At 42.6% G+C, this 27231-nt stretch overlaps 1 protein-coding gene across 5 annotated transcripts in view; it reads left to right on the plus strand.

Moving 5' to 3' along the window:
- The window catches only part of ADAMTSL4 (ADAMTS like 4), a 318711-nt gene that overhangs the window by 112041 nt on the left and 179439 nt on the right, over positions 1 to 27231 (plus strand). For all 5 annotated transcript variants that reach the window (XM_068253243.1, XM_068253245.1, XM_068253241.1 and 2 more), the window contains exons 4-5: positions 6190 to 6941; positions 13258 to 14524. In XM_068253243.1, coding sequence (XP_068109344.1) covers positions 6190 to 6941; positions 13258 to 14524 — 2019 coding nt within the window. The remainder of the gene's footprint in view (positions 1 to 6189; positions 6942 to 13257; positions 14525 to 27231) is intronic.

Genomic DNA, 27231 nt, shown 5'->3' on the forward strand with positions numbered 1-27231 from the left:
GTACTGTTTGGTTTACTTCTTTGACATTAGTAAGGATTTACAAAGTAAAGTTTCTGTACATTGCATCACATTTTAAGATGAAGAAGTCAGGGCCCCTTTTGCTAAAGCATTTGATAGGCAGTGAACAGCCTCCCAAACCAGGGCTGTGGAGTCGGAGTTGAGGTGTGGGAGTCAGAGCAATTTTGGGTATCTGGAGCCGGAGTCTGTGGTTTCAATAAACTGAGGAGTCGGATGATTTTTGAACCAAATCCATTTTTTGTAAAAATTAGACTAAGGAGTTGGAGTCGAGGAGTCGGCGTCAGAGCAATTTTGTGTACCTGGAGTCGGTTTCATAAACTGAGGAGTCGAAATCGGATGATTTTTGTACCAACTCCACAGCCCTGTCTCAAACTCTCAAAATTCTCATACTTACCGCCTGTGTAGTCTACTTATCAATCTCTTTCTCCTCTCCTGCATCCTGTTTGTCCACTGTGATAAATGAAATTCTCTGTCCTCCATTTTGAAAATGGACATTACTCCATAACAGATTTCTGGTCAGCACACAGTTAAACTGTAACATCGCCCACTTGAGCCATAGGGAAACATGGACACATCAGTTCTCCTCTCAGCTATGACTGACAGCAACTGATATATTTCAGTTCTGACGAACTGTTGTCAGAACTGGAAGGGATCATTGTCAGAAGAAAATAGTGAGCTTCTGAGAGGAACTGATGGCAAGGTAACTATGTAATGTTCATTTGAAGTTACCTCATGTGTTTATTTTAAATAATTTTACTCAGTACAGGTTCCCTTTAACAACTGCTTGCTGCTGCCGGGTAACTGCTCACTGCTGCCTAGTAACTGCTTGCTGAGCACGCAGTTCAACTGCCTGTGAAAATGGGCCCTAAAGCTACATACACATGATGCACGGATGTCTGCAGTTGCATGGAGACAAGCAACAGTTGAAAGTCTCCAGCAACGACAGTTGTATACAAGCAACGATTGTATACACGCGGCAACAACCTGTCTGCAACATAGCGGAAACTGTTGCTCAGCAACTTGTGTCGCAGGTTCAATGAACTGTCGGACTCACAAGAGTTGCTAGAGACTAGCATACACACGACTGCACCGACTTGATGGCCCATACTCACGAGGGACTTTTGTCGCCTCAACACGCGGCGCGCGCGTGTTGCGGCGACAGGTCGCCCGTGAGTATGGGCCGTTGCACGCGCGCGCACCCCGAACTGTCGCCCGTCGCTCTTGTCGCCATGCGATTGAAAGTTTCAATCGCATGGCAACAGTCGCCGCCGCACCTCCGCCGCAACTGTCGCTAGTCCGCGTGAGTACGCGGACTAGCGACAGCAACCTCCATAGAGGTAAATGGAGCTTCCGGCGGGGGGAGGAGGAACGTCGGCGACAGCTTCCGTCTCGCCGCTGGTCCCTCTTCCGCGTGTGTACGCGGAGGGACCTGGAGAGAAGCTGTCGCCGGCCTGTCGCTAGCACGCTCACGTGTGCTGGCGACAGGCCACTTCTGCAGCCCGTGAGTACGGGCCATGAGACTAGGGACGGTTGCTGCAACAGCTGTTGCCGGGGATTGAACAAGTCAATCGCCTGGAGACAGCTCTGATTAGCAACAGTTGCTTGCGCGCGCCTCATACACATGGTGGACCCGTTGCCGCAACATGCGCGCGCCATGTGTTTCCAGCAACAGTTGTAGCCCGTGTGTATGGGCCTTTAAGGCTCATACACACGGGGTACGGCCGTCGCCACAACCACGTGGCACGCGCGTGTTGCGGCGACAGTTCGCCCGTGTGTATGACGCGCGCGCCCCGAACCGTCGCCCGTCGGAGCTGTCGCCAGGCGATTGACATGTTCAATCGCCGGCTACAGCTGTCGCCTCAACCTCGCCGGAACTGTCGCTAGTCCCGCATGTGTATGCGAGCTAGCGACAGCAACCCACACACAGCACACGGAGCATCCGGCGGGGGGGAGGAACCTCGGCGACAGCTTCCGCCGCATCGCTAATCCCTCTGCTGCCGTGTGGATGCAGAGGGACTTGGCGCCGAGCTGTCGCCGAGCTGTCGCGCACACGCTCCCGTGTGCTAGCGACAGCTACAATTGTCCCCCCGTGTGTAATTAGCTTTAGGCAAGCACATCTTCACTTAAAAGCCCTGCTAAACCCTGGCTCTAAAATCATTACCATCTCTTGCTTCTTAATCATGGGCTATGAAAGTCATGATTGGGAATCTGACCACCAGAAATCAGTCTGGATAGGGCTGTCTACAGAGGTCCAAGATCTGAGCAATACGTTTTCAAAATTTGAGGCCTACACAGATGCTTGTGTGAAGCTCTACCTCACCACCACCTCCTGCCCACAAAGCAATGATCTCAGTGGTATTGACATCTGAGGTGCTCTTACCTTTCAATGGATGGCAGTAAGAGCCAGAACAGAGATCCACTTCAATGCTTATATAGGCCCTATATTTAGGAGCATTATAAAAATAAACAGGAAAGAATAAATACTGATAATGACAAAGGCCCTTGTGAAGTCCTTGTGGTACCTGCACTAGAGCAGCAAGGCACACTCTCATGGGTTCACTTGTAAGACTAACTACCATGTGTATTTATTGCCACAGGAGGGCGGATAAAAGATTTTTCCACCATATCAAAAACTAAAGAAAAAACTGGGTTTTGAGTAAAGTACCAGTTTAAATTACAGTTGTTAGTTTGGTATATAGGAAGGCAGCAAGCAAAGAGTACCGATACTTAGCAAATAATCGATGTACGATATGTACGATCTCGCACTGTATTTCCTTTGCTGAAGAGCTGTCAAACGCAGCATTGAGACATAACACGAATGTGCATTATTTCCAGTGACGGGTTGGAGTTGTTGCGTGCTGTGTGTGAAGAGAGTAGGGATTGCAGAATTTCTGATGTCAGGAATACCTCTGTCTAGTAGCGGTACTGGAATCTCAGTGACAGCACATGTCATTGTTACACGCCAGCTATTTCTGACTTGGCAAAGTTCAGCCCTCTTCCGCTGTGAGCATTGTCCAGAGGAGGCAGATCCCAGCCTTGATAGGACACGCAACATGAAAGTACACTATCCCATGTGCAATCCTATTGTGTCTCGTTCACACAGACCCTCCACCACTCTGCAGAACAAATATCAATCTACTGTTCCTTTTGTAATCCACGTAGCTGGAAAATCCCACTGAAAACAGACGATAGAGAAATTACTGTTTGTGTAACCTTTACATTGATACGGCCGTTTTGAAATGATATTTGGTTGTTTCATGCTCATAGAGGCGTGAAAGATATCGCACACTAGATGGCTCCTACTGCTGAATGTGTCTGGGGAATACTGATGTCTCTGAGAGATTGTCATGTTGACAGCAGTTTATGAGGGGAACACTATGGATCCGATCCAATTCACGTTGTCTACAAGTTTTTTCCTAATTAATATTTTCACATCTTCTCAATAAAATGCCCTTTAGACGACCAGTAAGCAAGAAAATACTTTTTCACCTACTTTTTGGTACTTTTTTAGTTGCACAGAGCTGGAAAGTTATTTTCAACAGCAGATGGACGATTACCTCCTATGAGAAACGTAGGCGGAAAAGTGAATTGGATCAGGCCCAATCAGTGTTGCACACTATTAGTTGCACACAAGCTATCAAATTTAGTTCTCATCCAGTCCAATCTATCTTATAATGGAAGCTTTTATGTCTCTGAATGAAATTTTCCATTTGATGTTTTTCCAAGATATTAAAGTTATGGGATATATTAGACATGCTGCAAAAGTGACTGACTGTGTCTTAACCACTTTGCCTGCCTTGCTACGCTTTTCTACGTCCTTGTTTACAAACACCTGTTATACATAAATCTAAAATACACAAAAAACTTGCGCTAATAGAGAAGCATGCAACAGTATGGTGCGCTGGCCACAAACACCAGTATGAGTGACAAGTTATTGAATAAAATCAAATGGCCGCCCGCAAAGTTCATAACCTGAGGAGAATACAAAAATTAATGTCACCGTCCACAAAAGTCCTTCTAATACACTCAAGGATCTGGAAATCGGGATATGAGACACTCCAGGAACTGTATACAATCCTTCAATCCGAACCGTCATAACATGCATGTAAGAGAAAAGAACATTGAAGGGATCATAGCGCAATCAGCTTAAACTGCACATCCCTCCACCTTCCTAGTGCCAGAATCCACCTTCACCGTGTTTCTCTCCGTGCCAGGACACACTACCCCTATGTGCCCGCACTCACCTAACTGGCCTCCAATTTCTCCGGAGGTAGGATTCTATCGCAAATGGGGGTGCACAAGCTTGCGTTGATTCGTTTAGTCACTAAAACTCTTTCTTGCTCTCAGAAGCCACCCCCTGCCAGGAAAGTGCTCTACAATTGAAACCTCTCAGTGAGGGTCAAACTGCAGTCACCTCCTGAGTCAGGACTAGATACATAAATCTAAACAAATAATAAACACTTGGCTCTGTTTCTATTTTTAGAACACACAATTCTGTATCTCCATCTTGTGGCCAAAAAGTAAAACCACATCCAAATACCCTATTATTCACCTTACCATAGAAAAATGAAATACATTTTCATTATTTTTAAAAACCCTTGGAGGTCAAGTGGTTAAATGAACTAGGCCTACAAAGACTTCAAATAAAAATATAATAGCCATTGTCAGAAGTCCACATATTTATTTCCATAAAACTTGTCTTTACATCTGTATATAAGCAAGTCTAAACTGATTGGTGTTTATCATATTTATTTGACATATTTCTCATTTGTAATGATTGTATTGAGAGCTTAAATCCATAGGAGATGTGTACATTTAATGTTTGTAAAGCTGCAATAGGCAGAGCGAGAGAGAGCACTGTTACTGCTACTTCAGAAAGTTATGTAGCGCAGATTGGGCTTGATTCACTAAAGCGTGATACCTGCTATCACAGCAGTTGTCACGCACGCTGCCGCTCGCCAAAGTTTACACACGAACAGCATTAGTTCACGTGATAAACGAAGTTTATCGCGCGATCACGTGCGCTTTTCACGTGAAACGCTCACATGATCGTGCGCAAATGGTAGTTTATTGGGCTTGATTCACCAAACCCTGATAAGACAAATATCACACCTTATCAAAGTTATTACACGTTATCAAAAGTTATCACACGTTATCAAAGTTAACACGCCTTATCAGAGTAGCATAGTGAGCGCTACGAACCCGCAGGGGCTCAGGGCAGGACGAGTGCCATTGCCATTAGGAGGCATAAGTTTGTAGAGCTCGCTATGCTACTCTGATAAGGTGTGCTAGCTTTGATAACGGGCTTGATTCACTAAACCGTGATAACTCACATCACGGCTGCACTAGCATTTTCACTCGCGTTTTTGTGCGACCGAAAATTTTCACGTGCAATCGAGAATTTTCTTACGCAACTGTGGTGTGCAAATGCGTGCTTGCACGGAAAATGCGTGCGGCCATGAGTTATCACGGTTTAGTGAATCAAGCCCAACATGTGATAACTTTGGTAACATGTGATATCTTTGATAAGGTGTGATATTTGTCCTATCACGGTTTAGTGAATCAAGCCCATCACATGAAGTGATGCTTTTCATGTGAAAACATTTGCAAGCGCCAGTTTGCGTGATAACTGCTGTGATAGCCGTTATCACGCTTTAGTTAATCAAGCCCATTGTATGCTACCGTGCACTACAGTACGTGTGTACCCTGACAAGTAAAGTTACATGTTTATGTAGAAATATTCAGCATCTCACAAAAGTGAGTACACCTCTCACATGTTTATAAATATTTTATCATATTTTTCATAAAACAACATTGAAGATATGACACTTTGATACATGTAAAATAGCCTGTGTACAGTTTGTATAGCAGTGTAAATTTGCTGGCAACAAAGTGAGTACACCCCTAAGTGAATAATGTCAAACTTCTGCCCAATTAGACATTTTTCCTCTCCAGGGTCATGTTACTTGTTAGTGTTACAAGGTTTCATGCGTGAATGGGGAGAAGGTTTGTAAAATTTGGTGTTTTCTTGTTGGACACCAGCTTGCTTGTGTAAGTTAACTAATGTTCTTTAAGCGCCTTGCTTAGTGTTTGCTTACATTTACTTAATGGAAATCAATGAATTAAAATATGCATCAACTAATAACTTGTATTTTATTTTTGCACTTGTAGGTACCTCATCGGAGTCCAAGACAAGCTTTGGAAGATGGAGCTTCTGAGAATAAAGTTGTTGGCACATGGGGACCATGGGAATCCTGGTCTTCCTGCTCTCAAACGTGTGGTTCAGGAGTCATTGAAAGAAGTCGTACTTGTTTGTCCCCATATCAACAAGTCCCCTGGGTACCAAGATCAGAACCAAGTCCTCATATCATTCAAGTTCAACCTCAACCTCCATTTCATGGGGAAAGGTCTAACATCTTCTCTTCAGGACAAACTAGGTCAACCTACCCTGTTCATACAGATGGCGAGGTTTCAGCTTCATTAGTAGACCCATATGTACCCAGGAACCCCTCTTCTGTTCGATTTCCTTTTAATCGTAACACCCGTCAAGAGACACTTTCTGGTGGAACCCATTCTTCACATCCAAGACGTGACTACCCTCCCTTCCATCGATCCACACCAAACCGAGGTCGTGGTGTGCCAAGGAACACTGACACCTTGTGGCAGCCATCTCAACCTAATGTTCCACATAGACAGGATTCCCTGCATGCTTCTGAAACTGTCTCCATTCACAGAAAACCACACCAAGATACTCCTGGAACATTTAATACAAAGAATGTGTCTAGAGGAGATGAGGCTTCTCAGCCATGGCCATTCTTTCCAGACTCAATTCCTCTTCTGAAGCCTGATAGCTGGGAGGAAACCAACCCAGGACAGGCTTTGCCTCCTCTGACCCCTACTAAAGAATCTCGCTTTTCACGCAGGCAAGTTGCTTTTTTTAAATAAAAGATTTCTAAATGAACACATTGGTTGAAGCAGCTTATGTGAAGAAGGGTGGGAGTAATGCAAAATACATGGTGCAACAACCTTAATTTGAGGTGTAATGATAGCAAGTAGAAACATCACTATGCCTTAAAGACTTCTGATCATTTTATGATCCAATCGTGAATGGTCTTATTTAGTACATATCATTTGATGTCTGTGTGTGACATAGTGTTAGCTGAGGTGATATATAAACATCTAATGAAGTAAAAAAAAGTCCCACGTTTTCTATTTTTGTTAGGTTGAGTATTAAAAATTCAAACTATTTTATAACATATTAACAAGACGCATAGCTGAAAGTGTAGTGAGCTAATTTGGATCCTTGTTGTGTCGCATGTCTCTGTATAGATTAATGGGAATCTAGTCAGACAATGCACCTGTCATATTATGGTTACAACAAAAATTGCATGAAATGACTGCTGTGAATAATTAGACCATATCATCATTGTAAACACTATGGGCCCGATCCAATTTACTTTTTCTTCCAACTTTTCTCCTGATGATGATATTTTCCCATCTTATCAGTAAAATGCCTTTTAAACCACCATTAAGCAAGACAATACTCAGAATAATTTTGACAATACTTTGTCAGCTACTTTTTGGTACTTTATCAATTGTAGAGTGCTGAAAAGGTATTTTAACCACTTCCGGATTCTCGGTGCGTATATATACGCCCCTGAATCCTGAAGTGTATACCATGGAAACGTTCCATGTCAGTTCACGGAGGGTGTCTCCGTGAACACCCTGCGAGCTGATCGGCGGCTCGCAGGGTAAATGTAAACACACGGGGAAGACCTTCCCCGGTGTTTACATGTATACGACGCTGCTGCGCAGCAGCGCCGTAGAGGAGATCGGTGATCCCCGGCCTCTGATTGGCCGGGGATCGCCGGCATCTGATAGGCTAAAGCCTATCCCATCAGGCGCAGGACGGAAATCCGTCCTGCGCCGCTCACAGGGGGAGGGAGAGGGAGGGAAGGGGAAGGAGGCCAGGAAGCGCTGCGGAGGGGGGCTTTGAAGAGCCCCCCGTAAGCGCAAGCAGCCGGCGGCGATCAGACCCCCCCAGCAGGACATCCCCCTAGTGGGGAAAAAAGGGGGGAAGTCTGATCGGCCTGGCTGCTAGCTGATCTGTGCTGTGGGCTGGAGAGTCCACGCAGCACAGATCAGCACACAATTTCATGGTATGGAAGTGGTTAAACGGAAGATGAAAAATTATCTCCTAGCACAGTGTTTCTCAAACCTGTCCTCATGACTCCCCAACTGTGCATGTTTTGCAGGCAAACTCCCCTGTGCACAGGCGGGGTAATTAGTGTCTCAGCTACACGGAATTTTTGAAGCTGAGACACTAATTAACAGACCTGTGCATAGGTGAGGTTGCCTGCAAAACATGCACCATTGGGGAGTCACGAGGACAGGTTTGAGAAATACTGTCCTAGCAAAAAACTTAGGTGAAAAAATGAATTGGATTAGGCCCTAAGTTTTGCTACAGTGATGTGTCTGTAATATTTTGAGCTGATTTTTTTTTTTAAAAGGAGATTTTGAAAATATACATTTTGCATGCTTCACATTAATGCACGTCACCCCAAGACATGCACAGACCACCAAAGCTCTCAGACTTAAAGGACAACTGAAGTGAGAGGGATATAGAAGCTGCCATATGTATTTGCTTTTAAATAATACCCGTTGCCTGGCATTCCTGCTGATCTTGAGCTGCAGTGGTGTCTGAATCACACACCTTGTTCAGGGTCTATGGCTAAAAGTAATCAGAGGCAGAGCATTGTTTAAAGGAAATAAATATGGCAGCCTCCATATCCCTCTCAGTTCAGTTGTTCTTTAAGTTTGTACCAACACCAGTTGTTTCTTGATCAAAATGGCCATTTGGGGCCACCTCTACCACATGCTAGAACACCCCAGATGTGTCGTTGAAAGATCTGGCCTGCCAGATCACCTCTTCCGAGCACTGGCCGAGTCCATTATTCTCCCTCCTTACCCCTCCCACCCCATCATTTGGCACCCTTGAGGGGCTCTAGAAGCTGGGTAGAAGCATACAGAGCAAAGGTTGTAGATCTTCCTCTCTGTTAAAGAGACAACGTAACCAAGAATTGAACTTCATCACAATCATTAGCTGATACCCCCTTTCCCATGAAAAATCTTTTCCTTTTCACAAATGGATCATCATACAGGGCTCTATGGCTGATATTGTAGTGAAACCCATCCCACAGTGTGATGTCAGGACCATGATTCTAATATCACACTGTGAGAGTCTTGTTGCATTGTGGAAAATAACAGCTGTTTACAGCCGTTTCCAACTGCCAAAAAAGCAAGCAGCATCTTCTTCCACTGACATCACCTGCCAGCAGTAAAAATGTCACTGTGTGGTTAATGTGAGAATGTAACTCAGGGAGAGGAAAGATTTTACAAGGGGCAAACACTGACTACCGGTAAATCATTTATACATAATTATTGTAAAAATAAAACACTTTTTTTATTACCTTATTTTCACTGGAGTTCCTCTTTAAGTAGTGGTGTGCATTCCAACACATTTGCAGTTCTGTACCTGTGACCGTCAATTTCCTTATCCCTAAAGTTAGGAGTTTACATGTTATTTGAACTTTTCTCTTCACATAGCCTCCATAGGCCATATGCAATTCACTTTTCCTCCTGCGTTTTCTCCTAGGAGATACATTTTCATCTTTGATTTAAAATAACTTTTTAGCACTTTGCAATTAAAAAAGTACCAGAAAGTAGGTGAAACAATACTGTAAACATTATTTTCAGTATTTGCTTGCTGGCAGTTTGAAAGACATTTTATTTACAAATTGGGAAAACATCACCTAGAAAACTCAGGTGAAAAAGTAAATTGCATATGGCCCCATATCTTTAATTATTGGAAAAATTACAACATTCAACTCTTCATAGTTACTATAATTATTCTAAGTCTTTTTTATTCAATTTGATGAATGTGTAGCTTGAGGCAGAGAAATGAGCGTCATGTGACGGCGCAGATATTCCCGCAGGCAGGGGAGCAGGGAGGACAATACGATTGTGTGTTGGTCAGCATGCCGGATCTTTTGCTTTTCCTGTTCAGTAAGCTTGCATCTATTCAGTAGGAGACCTTGGGCAAGGCTCCCCCCTAAAGACCAGGCCATTTTTTGCAAAATAGGCAACTGCAGCTTTAAGGCCTCGCTGCAGGGCCGCACAACTCGGCACACAAGTGATTCCCCCCCTTTTCTCCCCACCAACAAAGCTCTCTGTTGGTGGGGTAATATCGCCCCCAGGTTTGTTTATTTTTTATAAATATTTGTTTTTTTTTTTTCCTATTTTTTTAAAACTGTTAATTCCCCTCCCTCCCCCCGTCTGCCTATCACCGATCAGCTGTGATAGGCTATCCCAGCGAATCGCTTCTGTGTCCCCCAGGGGGACAGGCGTGTCAGACGGCTGTCCCCAGTACAGCGCTGTCTTTGATCGTAGCGCTGTACAGCCTAATTACATTGCGGTTTCGACGTCTAACAGTCTCTGAACGGCGATCACCGCTGGGAGACTGAAGGCGGAGCGGAGTTCCGCCTACCAAGCGGAGATACGCGCGCGATCTGCAAAAGCCAGCCCCAGGACTTTACACCAATCGGCGTTAGGCGGTCCTGGGGCTGTCGCCGCGGTCACACCCGTCGGCGTGACGCTGTCCTTTGGTAATTAAAGAGAAACCGTGACCAAGAATTGAACTTCATCCCAATCAGTAGTAGATACCCCCATTCCTGTGAGAAATCTTTTCCTTTTCACAAATGGATCATCAGGGGGCTCTGTATGGCTGATATTGTGGTGAAACCCCTCCCATAGTGGGATGTCAGGACCATGGTCCTGACAGTTTCCTGTCTGTGAACCTCATTACATTGTGGAAAATAACAGCTGTTTACAGCTGGGTCCAACTTCCAAAAAAGTAAGCAGCATCTCCTTCCTCTGACATCACCTGCCAGCAGTAAAAATGTCCCCATGTGATATATGTCAGAATGTAAATCAGGGAGAGAAAAGATTTTACAATGGACACACACTGACTAAATCATTTATACATAATTATTTTAAAAATGAAGCACTTTTTTATTACATTATTTTTCACTGGAGTTCCTCTTTAAGGTTTTATAATCAGCAAGTATTCAGAGTTGAATTTTTAAATTCAAAGATCCTTTTTCTAGATAATTGTAATGCTTATTTGACAGCCTCAAGTTAAAACATAGGTATGATAATTAGTATACAAAAAAAGTAACTTTTCAGGACTTTGCAACTCAAAAAGTAAGAAAAAATAGATACAAATTAAATTAAACTTACTGTATGTTGAGTAATTTCTTGCTTGCTGGTGGCTTACAATGTATTTTATTAATAAGAGTAAAAATATCTCCTGGGAGTAAAGTCAAGTGAAAAGTTAATTGAATGGGGTCAAATTAGATTACAGTGTCGTCAGGAGAGAAGCAGTGCAGGCAAGGTCGGACGCTCCAGTCAGATAACATCAGAATCAAGCATCATTTCACATACACAGTCCTATATGAAGGTAAACTGATATCAGACTGAGGTAATTCTGGGAAGTTTTCATGAATTTTTTTGCAGTGTAAAGAAAAGAGATACAAAGGTTCAATTTTGTTTTAATAGGAACCTAACATTTTGAGACCACCACCATTGGCTTTCAAAGTGTGAACTCTAATGCTCTCCTGGAAGTAAATTGTTTGAAAAACGAACTCCGTCATAAGGGATGTCCGTAATGGACTATGGTGTGTGTGTGTGTGTGTGTGTGTGTGGGGGGGGGGGGGGTTAAGGCTGTGCATCACTACTTATCTGGCCCTCAGTCCGTATGGGATCTGCCGGGGTCTGGAGTGGCTGCCAGCGCTCATTCAGTAACCCCTATATATTCCTGGAAAACAAGAGACTCTGCCGTAAAATAGATCATTGTTGAACTACCTGGTCAGAAGTCTATGCAAAAAAGCCCTAGGCTCCATTCACAGTGGTGCCTTGCAGTGCAGCGTAATGGCCACATTGTAATGCAGAGTTCAGTACAGTACTGCAATGCACCACTTATACAAAGGTCACAGTGCGGTGGACGCAGTATAATGGCGTGCGGTGCCCTACCACATTGCATACAGTGTGTTACTGCAAAACACGCACGTTAACAGTGACAGTGAATACTTTTCATTGACCGTATGCTTCACTGTATGCGACACAACGTGTGTGTAACACGCGGTGCAACCTTTCCATTCCTGCTTTTCAGGGAATGCAACACAATGCCCCACTGGGAATCTAGTTTTATAGTGCAGCCCAGACTTTAAAAGTTGATGGTTGCAGTATTTTCAGAGGTTGGTGTGTGCCTCTCTACCTTGCAGTCTGAATAACAATGATGCAAGTACAGAACTTTTTCACTCAAACTGCTTTAGGTCACTTGACCAAATTTGTAAATCATGGTTTTTAGCTGCAGAAGCTTCATCGGACACCCTGGAGATATACGCTCTATTTGCTTAGCTGTTTGATGGTATAGTTAGAATTGTCCCTGGAAAAGGGGCTTTGAGGTGTCTTTTTTAAACTTGTTTCTTGTTTTGTACTTTCTACCAACAGATCATGTTTAAACGTAAACCTGCATTTTATCAGGTTACTTTCCCTTTAATATAGCAGTATTATATAGCTTTCTTATAGTGTACACAATATGTTAATTGGAACGAACAATCCATCCAATGTCAATATCATTAAAATGTAAAGCCTGGACCGGTGCACAATGAAACATCAGTCTTCAAAATTTAATTGCCAATCTGATTGTAGAGCATAAGGAGTAGCCAAAGCAATCCTGCTTTTAGAAAATAATCATGTTTATTTTAAGTAAAAGAAAAGTGTACTTAAGCTCAGCAGAAGAAGAGATATTTTTTTTCTTTGTACGGACTAGAGTCAGTTTAAAGCAATTAAGTGTTTAAACGTTCTTGTAGCTTTCCTAATGCCTTGTATGGGCAGTGACTTTGTGGAATCTGTTTCTCTTGCCGTTCCATACCTCGTGCCAAGAAATACGGATGAGGTGAAAGGGGATTTCGCATTTTTTTTTTAACCAAACGATATCATTGCAATTATTCTATCCCTCGCCATGAGTCATAGATTGTATCTGGTCCAAAGTAATGTATATTAATAATCATTATCAATGAAACTGTTCATTGTGCTGTAAACATATATTTGAGGAATGATATGGCTGATTTGTGTGATTAATAAGTCCATTTTGTTTTTTTTTTCTTCATCTTTTAGGTCTCGAGTTAGAAATGCAATCAAGCCGGGAAAGTATGGCTATGGGAAAGTACCATTTGCTCTGCCGTTACATACTGAAAAGGAGGAGACACAGAGGTTTAGGAGGCATCACAAAATTATGGCTTCTGGCACTACAGCAAGTCCAAGGCAAAATAAGAAGAAAGAACTTAGGCCAACTCAGTCATCACTGGAACATCATACGGTACACACTAATCAGTCTCCCAGTGAACCTTCATTGGTATTTGAGTCTTCCAAAAAAAGATTACCTTCTATAAGAAAACCAAAAAGGTCTAGCCATAGCCAATCTGATTATCCTTCATGGACAGAAGGACTTCTTAACTCCTCAGTTCAAAGCAGGCTTAGTAGCTTTCAGCTTAGAGAGCTTGAAGGAGAGTCATCTGAGTATGATACAAACATTGGTGTAAATATTGGTCCTACTACAGAAACTCAGAAACAGAAGTCAACACCTAAGGTGACAAAAGCCGATCAAGATTCTGAAGATGAGCTGTGGGATGCTTGGGTCGACATGAGTGATCGTACAGACACTTTTAATAAGGATGGAGATGCTTTCATTCGAGAAACTGTATTGGTTAACCAAAGGCCATCTCAAGTTCAGAAGATACTTTCAACTCCAGCTACAACTACAGCTCAAACTATGAAACGCATAGGAAAGAAAGATGAAGTCATCAAGGCAAGCATATTGGACAGTACACCTACACATGGATTGGCAAAAAAGCATGGCAATAAGAAGGTATTGCCCACTAAAGTACTCAGTACAGTGAGACCAGTGCAAAGTAAACAGCAAAGCCACAAAAGCGGACGGCAAGCAGCTTATGAGAGCATTCGCCATGAGGCGAGATTTGCTCACGAACGTGGTGTAGATTCTCATGGGCAGGGGAAAAAAACTATTCAAAATAACGATTCCACCAGTGATGAATCAGCAGAAAGTGTGCAAAATCACAAGTCATCTTCATCACACCAACCAAGGTCCCGCAGTCAGAGACAAAGCCCATACAGACATGGAGCAGATAGCAGCAGAGCCTATCATAGCCTGTTTAGAGACAACCCTGCTATTTCAAGGCCTGGTCAGGGAGATCCTTGGACTCCAATGGGTAGAAATCTACCCTTAACTTATGAAAGAGGGCAAGACCAAAGGTCAGGTGCACACCAGAATTCTGAGCTTCCCCAGTGGAACTTATATAATCCAGGAACTGAGGAATTACACTGTGAGGGTCCAAAGAAGCAGTACAAGTCATGCAACCAAGAGGTAAGTCATGTCTGTATCCACACCTGTCAACTATCTTGTATTGGGTGGAACTGTGAAAGTGCTCTAAATCATTTAAATCTTTAATACATGATTACACTGTCACAGTTACACTAAAGGCCCATACACACGTCGGATTTCCGCGAACGACGAGTTGTTTGAACGTTCCGTCGTTCGCCCGCCAAATCGGGTGTGTGTACAGACTATCGTTCGTTTGATAAGAGCGAGTTTGAGAGATCGCTCAAACTCACTCTTATCAAACGAACGATAGTCTGTACACACGCCCGATTTAGCGGGCGAACGACGGGACGTTCAAACGACCCGTCGTTCGCGGAAATCCGACGTGTGTATGGACCTTAATAGTTATCTGATAGCAGAGTGACAAAAAATCCAGGAAGTCTGTTAATCACAAACATACAATACTGCCATTGTGTTAGAGGTATCTGCTCTAGATGACAGGCTCTCTATAAGTGTGTGTAAGTAATTGCATCCTTGACAAATATATGGTTGTCTGCTAAATACAGAAACTTTATATTTTGCCATTAAGCCTAATGATCACTTGTAGGTCGTTTTAATAAAACCTCTTGATAGTTCTTCCTTCTGTTTTGAACAGTTAAAAAAAAAGTCTTCTAAGAGTGAGCTATCTAAAAAGATCTCAAACAGATGAAGTTCAGTTTGATTCAGTTCAATTTTTGCAGAATTCATATTTGACCCATTAATAAGGAAGGAAATCCTTCTCTTAACCACTTTGCATCAAGACCTTATTTCCCACTTATGGACCAGAGCAGTTTTGACAATTTAGCTATGTCCTTATTTAATCCGAAATAACTTTATCCCTACGTATGACACAGAAATGAAATATATATATATTTTTTAAGACAAACTAGGCTTTTATTGTATGCCATTTTTTTCCCTCGAACAATTTTGTTTTCTATGAATTTTAATGGGAAGACAACGAAAAAAAATAGAAAAAACAGATTATTTCTCAGTTTTACCAATTCCAGTTTAAAAATAAAAAGTGCTACTGTAGATAAAAACTCACATTTTGTTTAGCTATTCTTACCACTTATAACAAACCTTAGATTATGTTCCCGTCACAATTCATGGTGAAGATATTTGATTCTGAAATAATGCTACAGAGTGTATCATCCACTATGAACTGAGAAAATAAAAGTATTTTTAATGGTACAAATCAATCTCATTAGTTCAGGAAACATATATTCCCGTTCACCAGTTATTGCTGCATCAGTGCCAGAAATGTGCACAGGAGCAAGCCCAATCCTGCACAGTACTGCTTCTGCTACAAGATGTATATCTACTGACTCGTGGCTTAGATGAAGTCACATAGGACGTAGATATACTGTAGTGGTGGATAAAGTGGTTAAGCAGTTTATGTGAAGATAAATTATAGATCTTGTACATAGAACAGCGATGTCCAACTCCAGTGCTCAAGGGCAGAGGTCCTTACACATTTTTTGGCACAGCTCAAATTAATGGATGGAACTGGATCAGAAAAGGTGTGGTTCATCAAAAAGAGCACATCTCTACATTTCACAGTCCATCCTAAACACACGCATGGATATGGCCCTTGAGGACTTGAGTTCGACACCTGTGATGTAGAGGAAGTTGCAAAGACCAGGTCAGGTGCGTAAGTATTGCTTTTTGCTGAGGATTGTGGGAGGGAATCAACCTGTGTATCTATAGCAGTGTTTCTCAACATTTTATTGGTATGTACCCCTGTGCTCACCAAGCACCCCCTGGTATGGTAAAGATTATCTTAAGTACTCCTTTAATAGTAGTACATAGTACTATTTACTTTTGCACTTAGTAAGCTAAAATACTAACTTGGTGTTGTTGTTTATATATGATTTATTTGATAATTTTGTAGTTTTTTCAACTCTAAGTTTGTGATATGCAATTAATATATCAAGTACCTCTCTGAAGTACCCCCTGGCATACGCATACCACACGTTGAGTACCTAGGATCATGGGGTAGGTTTTGTATATTTTACATTCACCTGGACCTTCCAAATTCATCTGCATTTCCTCCTACCAGATTATTATATATGCAATTATGGGAGAGAATTTTTATTTTATGAAGGTTTGAATGAATTCGGGTGCTTTGCTTGTTTTTGTGTTCACTGAAAAGGACTTAACATCAAGGAAACAGCTGTGTCAGGATTATACCTTAGACCTCAGATGTCACCTCCACACCTCCACACCTCCTATGCCTCCTCAGCAAAGAAATAAGAAATTGAGAGCAAGTTACTTTAAAATAACTGGCATAACAAATACCACCTATCAGCGTGGGAATGGGCCCACCAAGAACACATGAATGGCACAACACCTGGAAATTGGGATAGTATAAGCAAAGTAATACAATTTTACTTAAACACCCAAAAGCACTGTAACATCATAGCAGTTCTGTGCACTGCAGCTAGTTCATGCGGTCAGCATTAATTACGAGGAGACAGTTTAGTTGGTTTGGTATCTGAAACAAGTGGATGAGTAGAAGGAAGTTTGGTGCACGGCTATAAAATCTTTTTAGTTCTCCAAATATAGCTTCAAAAGATCTCCACTCTGACTTTTACTGTAGCTCCAGGAAGATAGGAAAAGGGCGAGAGCTCCTCAGTTTTTATTGCTGTTTGGATCCGTGCTGGGCAGACTTCTTTTTAGTTTCTGTTCCAGTGATTTTTGTCATCGAGAGCATAAAGTAAGGAATACATCTCCAGTGGGGACGAAGAGAGAACTAGGAAAATGGTTACCGTAATCTTTTTCTTCTAGTCTGGATCCTGTTTTGGGTGAATTCCTCACTTCTGGTTTCAGTGACTATTGATACAAAACACAAGAATAGCAGGTAATTTGTAATCACGGAAATCCTGATAGCAACAAACGCCCAAGTGGGCAGCACAGTGAAGAAGTGGATAGCACTCTTGCCTTGTTGCTCTTGGTTCCTAGTTCGAATCTGCATCGGGACACTATCTGCATAGAGTTTGCATGTTCACTCCTTGTCTGTGTGGCTTTCATCTGTCTACTCCAGTTTCCTCTCACTTTTGTAGCATTTTGAATTTTGTAGCATTTTGAAATCTTTTCATTCAAAAACATACAGATAGTTGAATTAGTTCCCCCATAAATTGGCCTTAGTCTGCAATAATTGGTTTCATCCGATTTCCCTTTACAGTATCTAAAGATTATTTTGTGTTCAGAGGGCAATCTTTAGCCGTGGAATAAGCAGATTAGAAATCTGGAAAATACAGTTTAGATCTTAGAGTTTAGTTTTGTATAATATGGAAATCCTATTTGGAAAGAAATTGTTTATATTTAAAGGGAACCCGAGGTAAGAGGGATATGCCATATTTATTTCCTTTTAAACAATACCTGTTGCCTGGCAGTCCTCCTGATCCTGTGTCTCTAATAGTTTTAGACATAGACCCTGAACAAGCATGCAGCAGATCGGGTACCCTGACTCAGCTGACACAGGTTTTACTGGATTAGCCATATACCTGTTCCAGGGTTTTAGACACTATTTATGTCAGAAGATCAACAGGGCTGTCAGGCAACTGGCATTGTTTACATGGAAATAAATGTGGCAGCATCCATATCCTTCTCACCTCGGGTTTCCTTTACTCCAATCTACTAGTCCACTTGACCTTCTGTTTGTCCTAGTTATTAGGTTGAAAGTGAATAATACTTTATCAACCAAAATAAGTGCAGGGGAGAAGTGGGCTGTTTTTGTAGTGCCACCATCTGCACTTGACTAATGTGTTATAGCATTAAAGAAAACCTGAACTGAAAATTAAAAGTCAAAATAAGCATACACAAGTCATACTTACCTTCCATGTAGTCTACTCCTCACTGTCTTTCTCCTGTCCCGCATCCTGTTTGTTCACTGTGATCAAGGGAATTTTCCGTCCTCCATTTTGAAAATGGCCATTACCCATAACAGCTTTCTGGTCAGCACACAGTTAAACTGATACATCGCCCACTTGAGCCATAGGGAAACATGGACATTACCTGGTACATCAGTTTTCCGCTCAGCTATAACTGACAGCAACTGATATTTTACTGACAGCAACTGATTTATTTCAGATCTGACAAAATATTGTCAGAACTGGAAGGGATCATTGTCAGAAGAAAATGGTGAGCTTCTGAGGGGAACTGATGGCAAGGTAACTAGGCAATGTTCATTTGAAGTTACCTCGTGTTTATTTTAAATATTTTTACTAAGTACAGGTTCTCTTTAAACCTAATATAATGAGGCAGAGGGTAAGAGAGTTAGCTGCACTGAAAGCCAAGCTAAAAACCCAAAGTTTTGGTTTTTTTTGCAATTTTCTTTGTCAGTGGGCCCAAAATATGTAATGTAACTATACTGCATTAATCATAGCATCCTGATACCACTAATTTATAAAACTAGGGCTAAGCTTGTTTTCATAGGAAGGTGATCTTAAATGTGTATATATAAGGGGAATTGCTGTATAATTATTCCAACACACATTCATAACTTTAGAAGTAAAGACTATACATATCTGCCTTACCTGTATGCTTTTAGCAGTGTCAGGATAATGTTTTTCAAGTCTAGAGAGTTTTCTGTAGAGATGATATTAAATAATGCTAACAGCTTAGTCACCATTCCAATACGTAACGATGATGTGTAAACTGAAGCCATTCCTAGACACCGGTCAGAACTCATTTCTTAAGCAGGTTATTTCGGGGCTCAGCACCAAATGCCTCAGCTGTGTAGCGACCCCCATTGCCCGAGCACTGCACAGAGGCATTGTTTTCCCCGATCCCCCGCATATGGCATTTCGCTCCATCACATACCACTCCTTTTCCCTCCCCCCCCCGCCACATAGCAACAGAAGTGTCTCTAGCCAGGAGGCTGATGATGCTTTGTACCGCTTCACCAACCCTCTGTCGCTCAGCACACAATCCAATGGGCGGACAGAGATCCGATTATTTCCCCCCCGCTCCCCAAAGTTCCCTTTGTGTGTATGAAGCTTTAGAGTAACCTTGGCTTTCATTGGTTTATTTGAGTTCCAGCAACGTGCAAATCACTGTTGCTCTATATATTATGTAGACTAGCTTATCCATCCTGAAAAGATAATGACATGTTTATAGTACTTCCTACTCACTAAAGTCTTCAACAGTTAAGGCCGCCTTATCAAGACCCTGCCAATGCTACTTACATTGAACTATAATTATCCTGTTTGTGGAATTTGTTCTAAACATTTTTCCTGTCTGTGTGATAGACGGGAATACTGGAACAGGCACATTAGCCATCAGCAGTTCTCAACATTGTTCAAACAAGACCTAATTATAATTCACGTTTGGCATGTTTGCATTTGCCTGTCTCTCACCAAGACTTAACTGGAAAATGTCCGCTTTCTGCTGCCACTCCCGCAGTTTATAATATGCCTAACGGTGATTCATGAGCAAGAGAAATCAGCTGGCTTAGCATACACACACAGTGATGTATGGCATGGTGCACAGCTACAGAACTCTGTGGCAAAGCATTGAGATAGATAGACAAATCTGAAGCCTAGCCGAATGGATGATTCCATAAAACTAGACTTTAACCTAATCTAAGCAGAGCTGTAGCTAGAAATCATGGCAGATTAATGGGGCATCCCCAGTGTTCACTCCCCTTCCAGTGGCGTAACTACAATTCATGCCCACCCCCAGCAAAGTGTAACAATAGACCCTGCAAGGGATGCCTTTGCAGGGGGGCCCAGAAGCCACAGGGGGCCCCGTGGGGGAAAAAAGTTTGGGAGACTGACAACTAAGGACATGGAGAGAAAATGTATTCTACTCTCGTACCATTGTTATGATGACTGCATGTGTCTACCACACAGATAAGGAATCATACACACTTTGGAATGTGTACACTGTCCCTGCTCCCTAGGGTTTGTAAAAAAAAATCTGTCTCACACTGCAGCAGAGTTCTGATGACTTCATGTACAACTTTACAAACAAAGCAGTCACAGTTGAAAAAAAGTTGTAGACCTTCCCTCAGAAGAGATTCCTAGATTCTTATGACACACAGGCTAGTGACCTTATGGTGTCTAATTACTGGACAAAGTGGAATGGGTAAGATTGAAGTCTGACTGTTGCTGGCTGCCTCATTAAGAGCTTGTGTCTCATACTGAGTCTAATGCTGGATACACACGGTGCGTTCGCGCACTCGATTTCCCGCTCGATTCCCGTCGATTCGTTTATTTCCAACATGTCCGATTTGGATTTCAATGAATCGTTGGGTCGATTCGCATGCAAAGTATGCCAAATCGACCTAACGATCCATCGAAATCCAAATCGGACATGTTGGAAATAAACGAATCGACGGGAATCGAGCGGGAAATTGAGTGCGTGTGTATCCAGTATAAGAGCCTATAATAATAGTATCAATCAGTGACATTCTGAATGTTTTGCCAAAGTTACAGTGAATACTATATCTTACGTTCAGCATGTCATTATTGTTCCTCCATAGAGCATTTGCTCTCCTGTAGTAAAATAATATGACTGTGTGTATAGAGCTGCGACAAGGAACTTTTCGGCTGCAAGGGGCTGGAGGAAAACCCGGGTAAGTAGATCTAGGGGTAGCATAGATTGCCTGACGTTTTCTTTAAGTCTAAGTGTTTTTATCTGCATGGGGAAAACACATTGGTCCTTTTCCTGTGCAGAAAGCAAGGGGGGTGGGGGGCCCCTTCCAAAGTTTTGCAGGGGGGCCCAGTGATGTCTAGTTACGCCCCTGTTCACAGCCCTTCCCTTACCTCCCTATGGTGCCCTTCACAGCCTTGGGGCCCATCTCACAAGGGTCATAAAACAATTGTGGCCATCATGATCTTCACACCCGTAACAAGTGTAGCCACAAAAACACCTGATCTGAAGTATAGTCCACTGTATCGAAGGAAGGGTAGGTTAGTAGTTGATTCCCACTACAGCTCTGGGCTGCTCCTCTCTAATTACGCCACTGACCCCTTCCCTTGCCTCCCCTTGATGACCCGCGCAGCCTGGGGGCCCATCTTGCAAGGGTTATAAATCATGTGTGGCCATCATGATAGTCACACCCATAACAAGTGTAGCCACTAGGCATGGGCTTTCGAGTCCAGACAGACTCGAATTTGGAATTAAAATGAAGTCTAATGACTTCGGGTGTGACCGTGATATAGGGGGGTTAACTTACCCAGAAGTCTTCGGGACGTCTGCGTTCCATTACGCCTCATTCCAGCTTGAAAGAGGAAGCACGTTAGTGAGTCATGCAATGCGGCTTTCATTACGCCTATGACGTGTAATGAAACGCCAACGTCCCAAAGACTTGGGTAAGTTAACCCCTCTATCCCACGGTCACACCCAAAGTCATTAGACTTAATTTAAATTCTGAGGTTGAGTCCATCTGGACTCAAAAGACCATGCTTAATAGCCACAAAGACAGCTGATCTGGAGGATGGATCTCTGTATCACAGGGAGGGAAGTTTAGTACTTCAGGACGCCCCCACCTCTAGGCCCCGCCTGCAGTTGCAGGAGCTGTTCCCTTATAGTTTCTTCCTTGGTTCTAACCCAGTTAGAATAGTTAAGTATTAGCAATCCAGGTTCGGTCGGCACACCAATGTCTATATTTCAGGATGTTTTATTGTATGCACAACATGACAATTGTTTCGGGGCCACGGAGGGTCCCCTTCATCAGATAAATTGCAGACATACATGTATGCATCTAGGCTGAGCACCCAACTACCCACAGTAAGGTGTGCCTCTCCAAAAACTTGATATAACCCAAAGTATTAGAGATATTGATTGGTAAATCCATTTACAGTGGGTCAGTCACATTAGAATGCCAGAATACCCAAGCAGCTTGGGGTGACCTAAAACCACTAGTAAAGTATAGGGGACTAAAAGAGACCGAAAAGCACTCCCAATTAAAAAACAATGCTTAACCTCCTTGCCGTTCTAAAAAATCCGGCAAGGAGGCAGCGCCGCACTTTTTAAAAAAAAAATGTTTCCCAATCATGTAGCGAGCCCAGGGCTCGCTACATGATAGCCGCTGAGCGGCGGCATCCCCCCACCCACTCCGATCGCCTTCGGCGATCAGAGTATGCAGGAAATCCCGTTCTCAACGGGATTTCCTGCATGGCTTCCCCGGTTGCTATGGCGACCGGGCGGGATGACGTCACCGACGTCATGGACGTTGTGATGTCAGAGGGATTCCCGATCCGCCCCTTAGCGGGGCCTGGCACTGATTGGCCAGGCTGCGCAGGGGTCTGGGGTGGGGGGGGCAGCTCGGCGCGGCGGGTAGCGGCGAATCGGCGGCGAGCGGCGGCGATCGCGTACTACACGCAGCTAGCAAAGTGCTAGCTGCGTGTAGGAAAAAAAATTTATGCAAATCGGCCCAGCGGGGCCTGAGAAATCCTCCTGCGCAGGTTACCCCGAACTGAGTTCAGGATAACCGGCAAGGAGGTTAATGTGATTTGCCTTCTTAAAACAGAAGGTATTTGTGATAATTCAGCTTTAAGTGAACTTCTGTGGTTACCCACAATGCACTACTACTGAATATGCAAATTATGTCTTTATGCTCCTGAAGCCATGCTTAGATCCAGAACTGCTGGTGTATATTTATTATTATAATTATTATTTATTTATAAAGCGCCAACATATTCCGTGGCGCTGTACAATGTAAGAAAACAAACAAGGGATACATAATGATACAGACAATGATATACATCAAATATAAACACTGATACAAGATACAGCACTGCTGATTACAATTTGATTTAACATGATGACTAAAATGTATAAATGTCTAACAGTGTGCAAGCAATTAAATTAATAACAGTCCATGACACAAAAGGGTGAGAGCCCTGCCCTTACGAGCTTACAATTTAAAGGAATGGGGTGGAAACAAGAGGTGGGGATGTATACAGTATATGTACAGGCAGTGCGTAATTAGGTTATTTAGTGGGTGCATGGCCTAAGCTAGAGAATATGCTTGTCGGAAAAGGTGGGTTTTGAGGGAGCGTTTAAAGATTTCAAAGGTAGGAGAGTGGCGGATGTGTTGTGGAAGGGCATTCCAGAGGAGGGGTGAGGCACGTGAGAAGTCTTGTACACGTGAATGTGAGGAGGTAATTGTAGAAGAGGATAGAAGAAGCTCATGTGCAGATCTGAGTTTGCGGTTGGGTTGGTATCTGGAGACTAGTGAGGAGATGTACAGGGGAGAGAGATTGTGGAGAGCTTTGTAGGTTAGGGTTAAGAGTTTGAACTGAATCCTTTCATTAATTGGTAGCCAGTGAAGAGCTTGACAGAGAGGGTCAGCAGAGGAAGAGCGAGAGGAGAGATGAATGAGTCGAGCAGCAGAGTTCAGTACAGAATTGAGCGGTGTTAGTTGGTTAGTTGGAAGTCCACCAAGCAGTATAGCAAGCCTATAGCTTTAAATTTTACAGAGCCACTTCAACCCAACATGCAGACAGCCTTTTTCCGACTGTTGGTCCTCCTCAGTGCATGACCAAAGTGTTGGCAACTTAAAGTATATTGCCTGGAAGTCCTTATAATAATCATACTGACTTCTGTGCAGTGAGGTAGTGCTAGAAGAGTAGATGCACTCTATACATGGTAGAACTTGGCAAAGGTAATATTTGGAGGCAGACACCCCGTAAAATAAAAAAAAACCTTAAGAACAGTTTAAAAAAGAAAGGCAATGTTGGTCATACCTGTGCTGAAGAAATGCTCAGAAATGTCTGGAAAATAATTTGAGCACTAAAATTAAACTGCACGTTTCGTGGGACCCTTGCTGTAGACGTGTTACTCAAGTTGGCCCAAACTGCAGACCTGTTGTATTGACCTGAGAAAGCGGGCAAGAGTCCCATGTTGTCCAGTTTTAGTGCTCAACAATTTCTAAACTGTTTTATTATATACAAAATGCTTAGGGGGGGGGTTATCTCTTTCAAGCTCTATTGATGGTTGCAAGGTATGCAACCCACCTTTGTGAGTATAAACCTCACATTATTCAGCTGGCCCGGTTGTCCATGCATGCTACAGCTTTTGTTTTGTAGTGGGTCTTGAATTTCTTAGAAGCACCAGGAAACATTTTTTGCCAATTTGTGCTCTACATGATAGCCACAGCTTTTCTGACATGGAATTAAGAACCCACTCCTTTTGCTGAAATCCTCTCTCTGCCAGCCATTTGTCAGTTCAGTATTAAAAGCTCTAGCGGCCACTGAGCCTCTTTGATTATATTTAGAATTGGTGCCTGAGCACCACAATGGTTCCTTGATTATGCCATTTTTTTGGGAGGCTGTTATAATTCCAGTTAGTCACACAACGAGCATCAGGTTTTTTCTGGCATTGCCTCAGGTGACATCACTTGTATGTTTTTTGCTGGTTGTTTGTGGTAAGTAGCCATTGATCGATTAAGTAACACAATCCCAGCAAGGTTTAAGCTCTATGCTTGCAATGTGAAAGTCCTGCTGTGCTGTGTAGTTTTTGTCTGGAATGTATGCACTCCAATGGTGCACAGAAAGCCATTTGAGTATAAAAGCAGGTTAAATACAAACTCTTCATAATGTAGCACTTTGTTAGTATTTGTACTTTGGTGATGATGTGTGTCATGACAGTGTTCTCCCCAGAAATTAGCCGGATGGCATGAAAAAGAAACCGGGTGGGGCAAGATGAGAGAATGCAGAGCAGGTGCTTTTCTGCACAATTCTGCTTACAGCAGAGGAGGTCAGCTGATAACGGCTAAAAGAGTCCGGGGAGAACACTGCATGATATAGAATTAACTTTAAATTAGCAGCCGTTTTAAAACCGTGGCTTAGGATGTGGTTGGAGGCAGATGAGCCGAACCACCCATCAGCTTTACACCCTTGAGGAGCTTGCATAATTTTCCATCCTGCCCCCTCAACAAAGCTAATTAAAAGAGTCTCATACTTCCTGTTGTATTCCATGTAGTCTTAAAGGAATACCAAGGGAAAAAAGACAGGGGGAAGCAGAAGCCATACATAGGTGTTGGCATGTTTGCGAACACTTCCCAAGGCACCGATTCTCTCCTGAGAGGTTCCATCTGCTTGTAGGTCAGAAACCTTTGAACCGGATCTAGATGTGCCATGCATGTGCAGTGCCTCTGGGGTTCTGTCTGTGCTCTTGTGATCTCGACACGCACACACACCACAATGAACAGTTCATGTAAAGGCACTGCGATGGGAGATGCAACTAGATCTAGTTCACAGGTCGTCAATTTACTTTAGTCGCAGCCTAAACTGGACTGATTAACAACCAGAACTGACACCTCGGTAAGAGTTTGCAAACATGTCAGGTGAAATGCACTCAAAACCCAAAGTTCTGCTCTGCACAGACCTTAGCCTGCCAGCCTGTAGATGTATCCAAAGATCAATCACATACCTTGCTTTGGCTCAACTGTAAAACACACCATTTATCATAGCTCTTTAATATGTTTAATGACATTGAGAGCATGAGAAAAGAGAATGTTTGCTCTTAAACTTTGCTTTATTCCTTGTCACATGAAACATTTTAAGAGCTATAAAAATGTAATGTTTTACAGTTGTGCCATCCTAACGTATGTAACCACCCTCAAATGAAATAGACTTGAACGAACTTCATAAAATAAAAATAAACAAACACAGGTCCTGCCATTGATGGCCCTTTTTGACCTAACTTTCCTGTTGTCTTTGGCTGATTCACAGGCCTGGAACAAAATCATAATATTTATTCTGCTTATTTCTGCTGGGTAAGTGGCTCAAATGGCAGAGGATCAGAAGGCCAGCCGGATAGCTAGCATTGTAGGTAAATGTCATGAATAGCAGTCTGCTTTTTTCAGTTTTGTAAGCTGAATTATGTAATTTCTACAAAAAATACATTGGCTACCCCCACTTGTCAAATAGCATTGAATAGTATAGTATGTTGTAGTATAGCATAGTAGGATATGTATAGTACAGTCCTATGCTCTTCTTAAAGGTAACCAAGCGCCACTTTTTTTTCCTCTAGTTTCTCCTGGTTTCTCATAGCAATAGGAACTGCCATGTTCTCCCCTCCTTTTCTAGCTGCCCATTATTTATCCAGGGGAAGGTGTGAAGATAGCATATGTGACTTCTTTAAACTCTCTAAACTCTTCGAAGCAGGGCTGTGGAGTCGGAGCAATTTTGGGAACCTGGAGTCATAGTCAGTGGTCTCATAAACTGACGAGTCGGAGTCAGATGATTTTTGTACCATCTCCACAGCCCTGCTTTTAAGCACAATGTACTACCTTGCACCCCCAACCCCCCCCCTCCTCCCCCCCAAAGACGTACCTGTATTTGGCATGGTTACTGCAATGCCTTACGGGAGCAGAAACAGACACTGGCTGTTTTTGCAAATCCTGGAAATCAGCATTATTGTGTGCCTCTAAAAAATCAGTCCTACCAGATCATCCATATAAATTTTGAGCTTTTTACCAAAGTCTATACAAGATTCAACCAAATCAATCAATTTTCCCTTTTTTTTTTTGTAAATTGATCAATTGTTTAGATAGATAATTTTTCAAACAATTTGCTAAATATCTCATTGGCTCTGTTGCAAAAATCGGATAGAGAAATTCAAAAAAACTTTTATCTTTTTTATTTTTTGTAAAGTTGTGGAAAATTGTATAGCTAATTGGTTGGATTTTTCAAATTATGTGCTCAAGCACAGAAATCGATTAGTTTTCTCTGGTCAAAAAAAAAATAAAAATTGTG

The sequence above is a fragment of the Hyperolius riggenbachi genome, chromosome 9, assembly GCF_040937935.1.
Source record: "Hyperolius riggenbachi isolate aHypRig1 chromosome 9, aHypRig1.pri, whole genome shotgun sequence".
Classification (NCBI taxonomy): Eukaryota; Metazoa; Chordata; class Amphibia; order Anura; family Hyperoliidae; genus Hyperolius; species Hyperolius riggenbachi.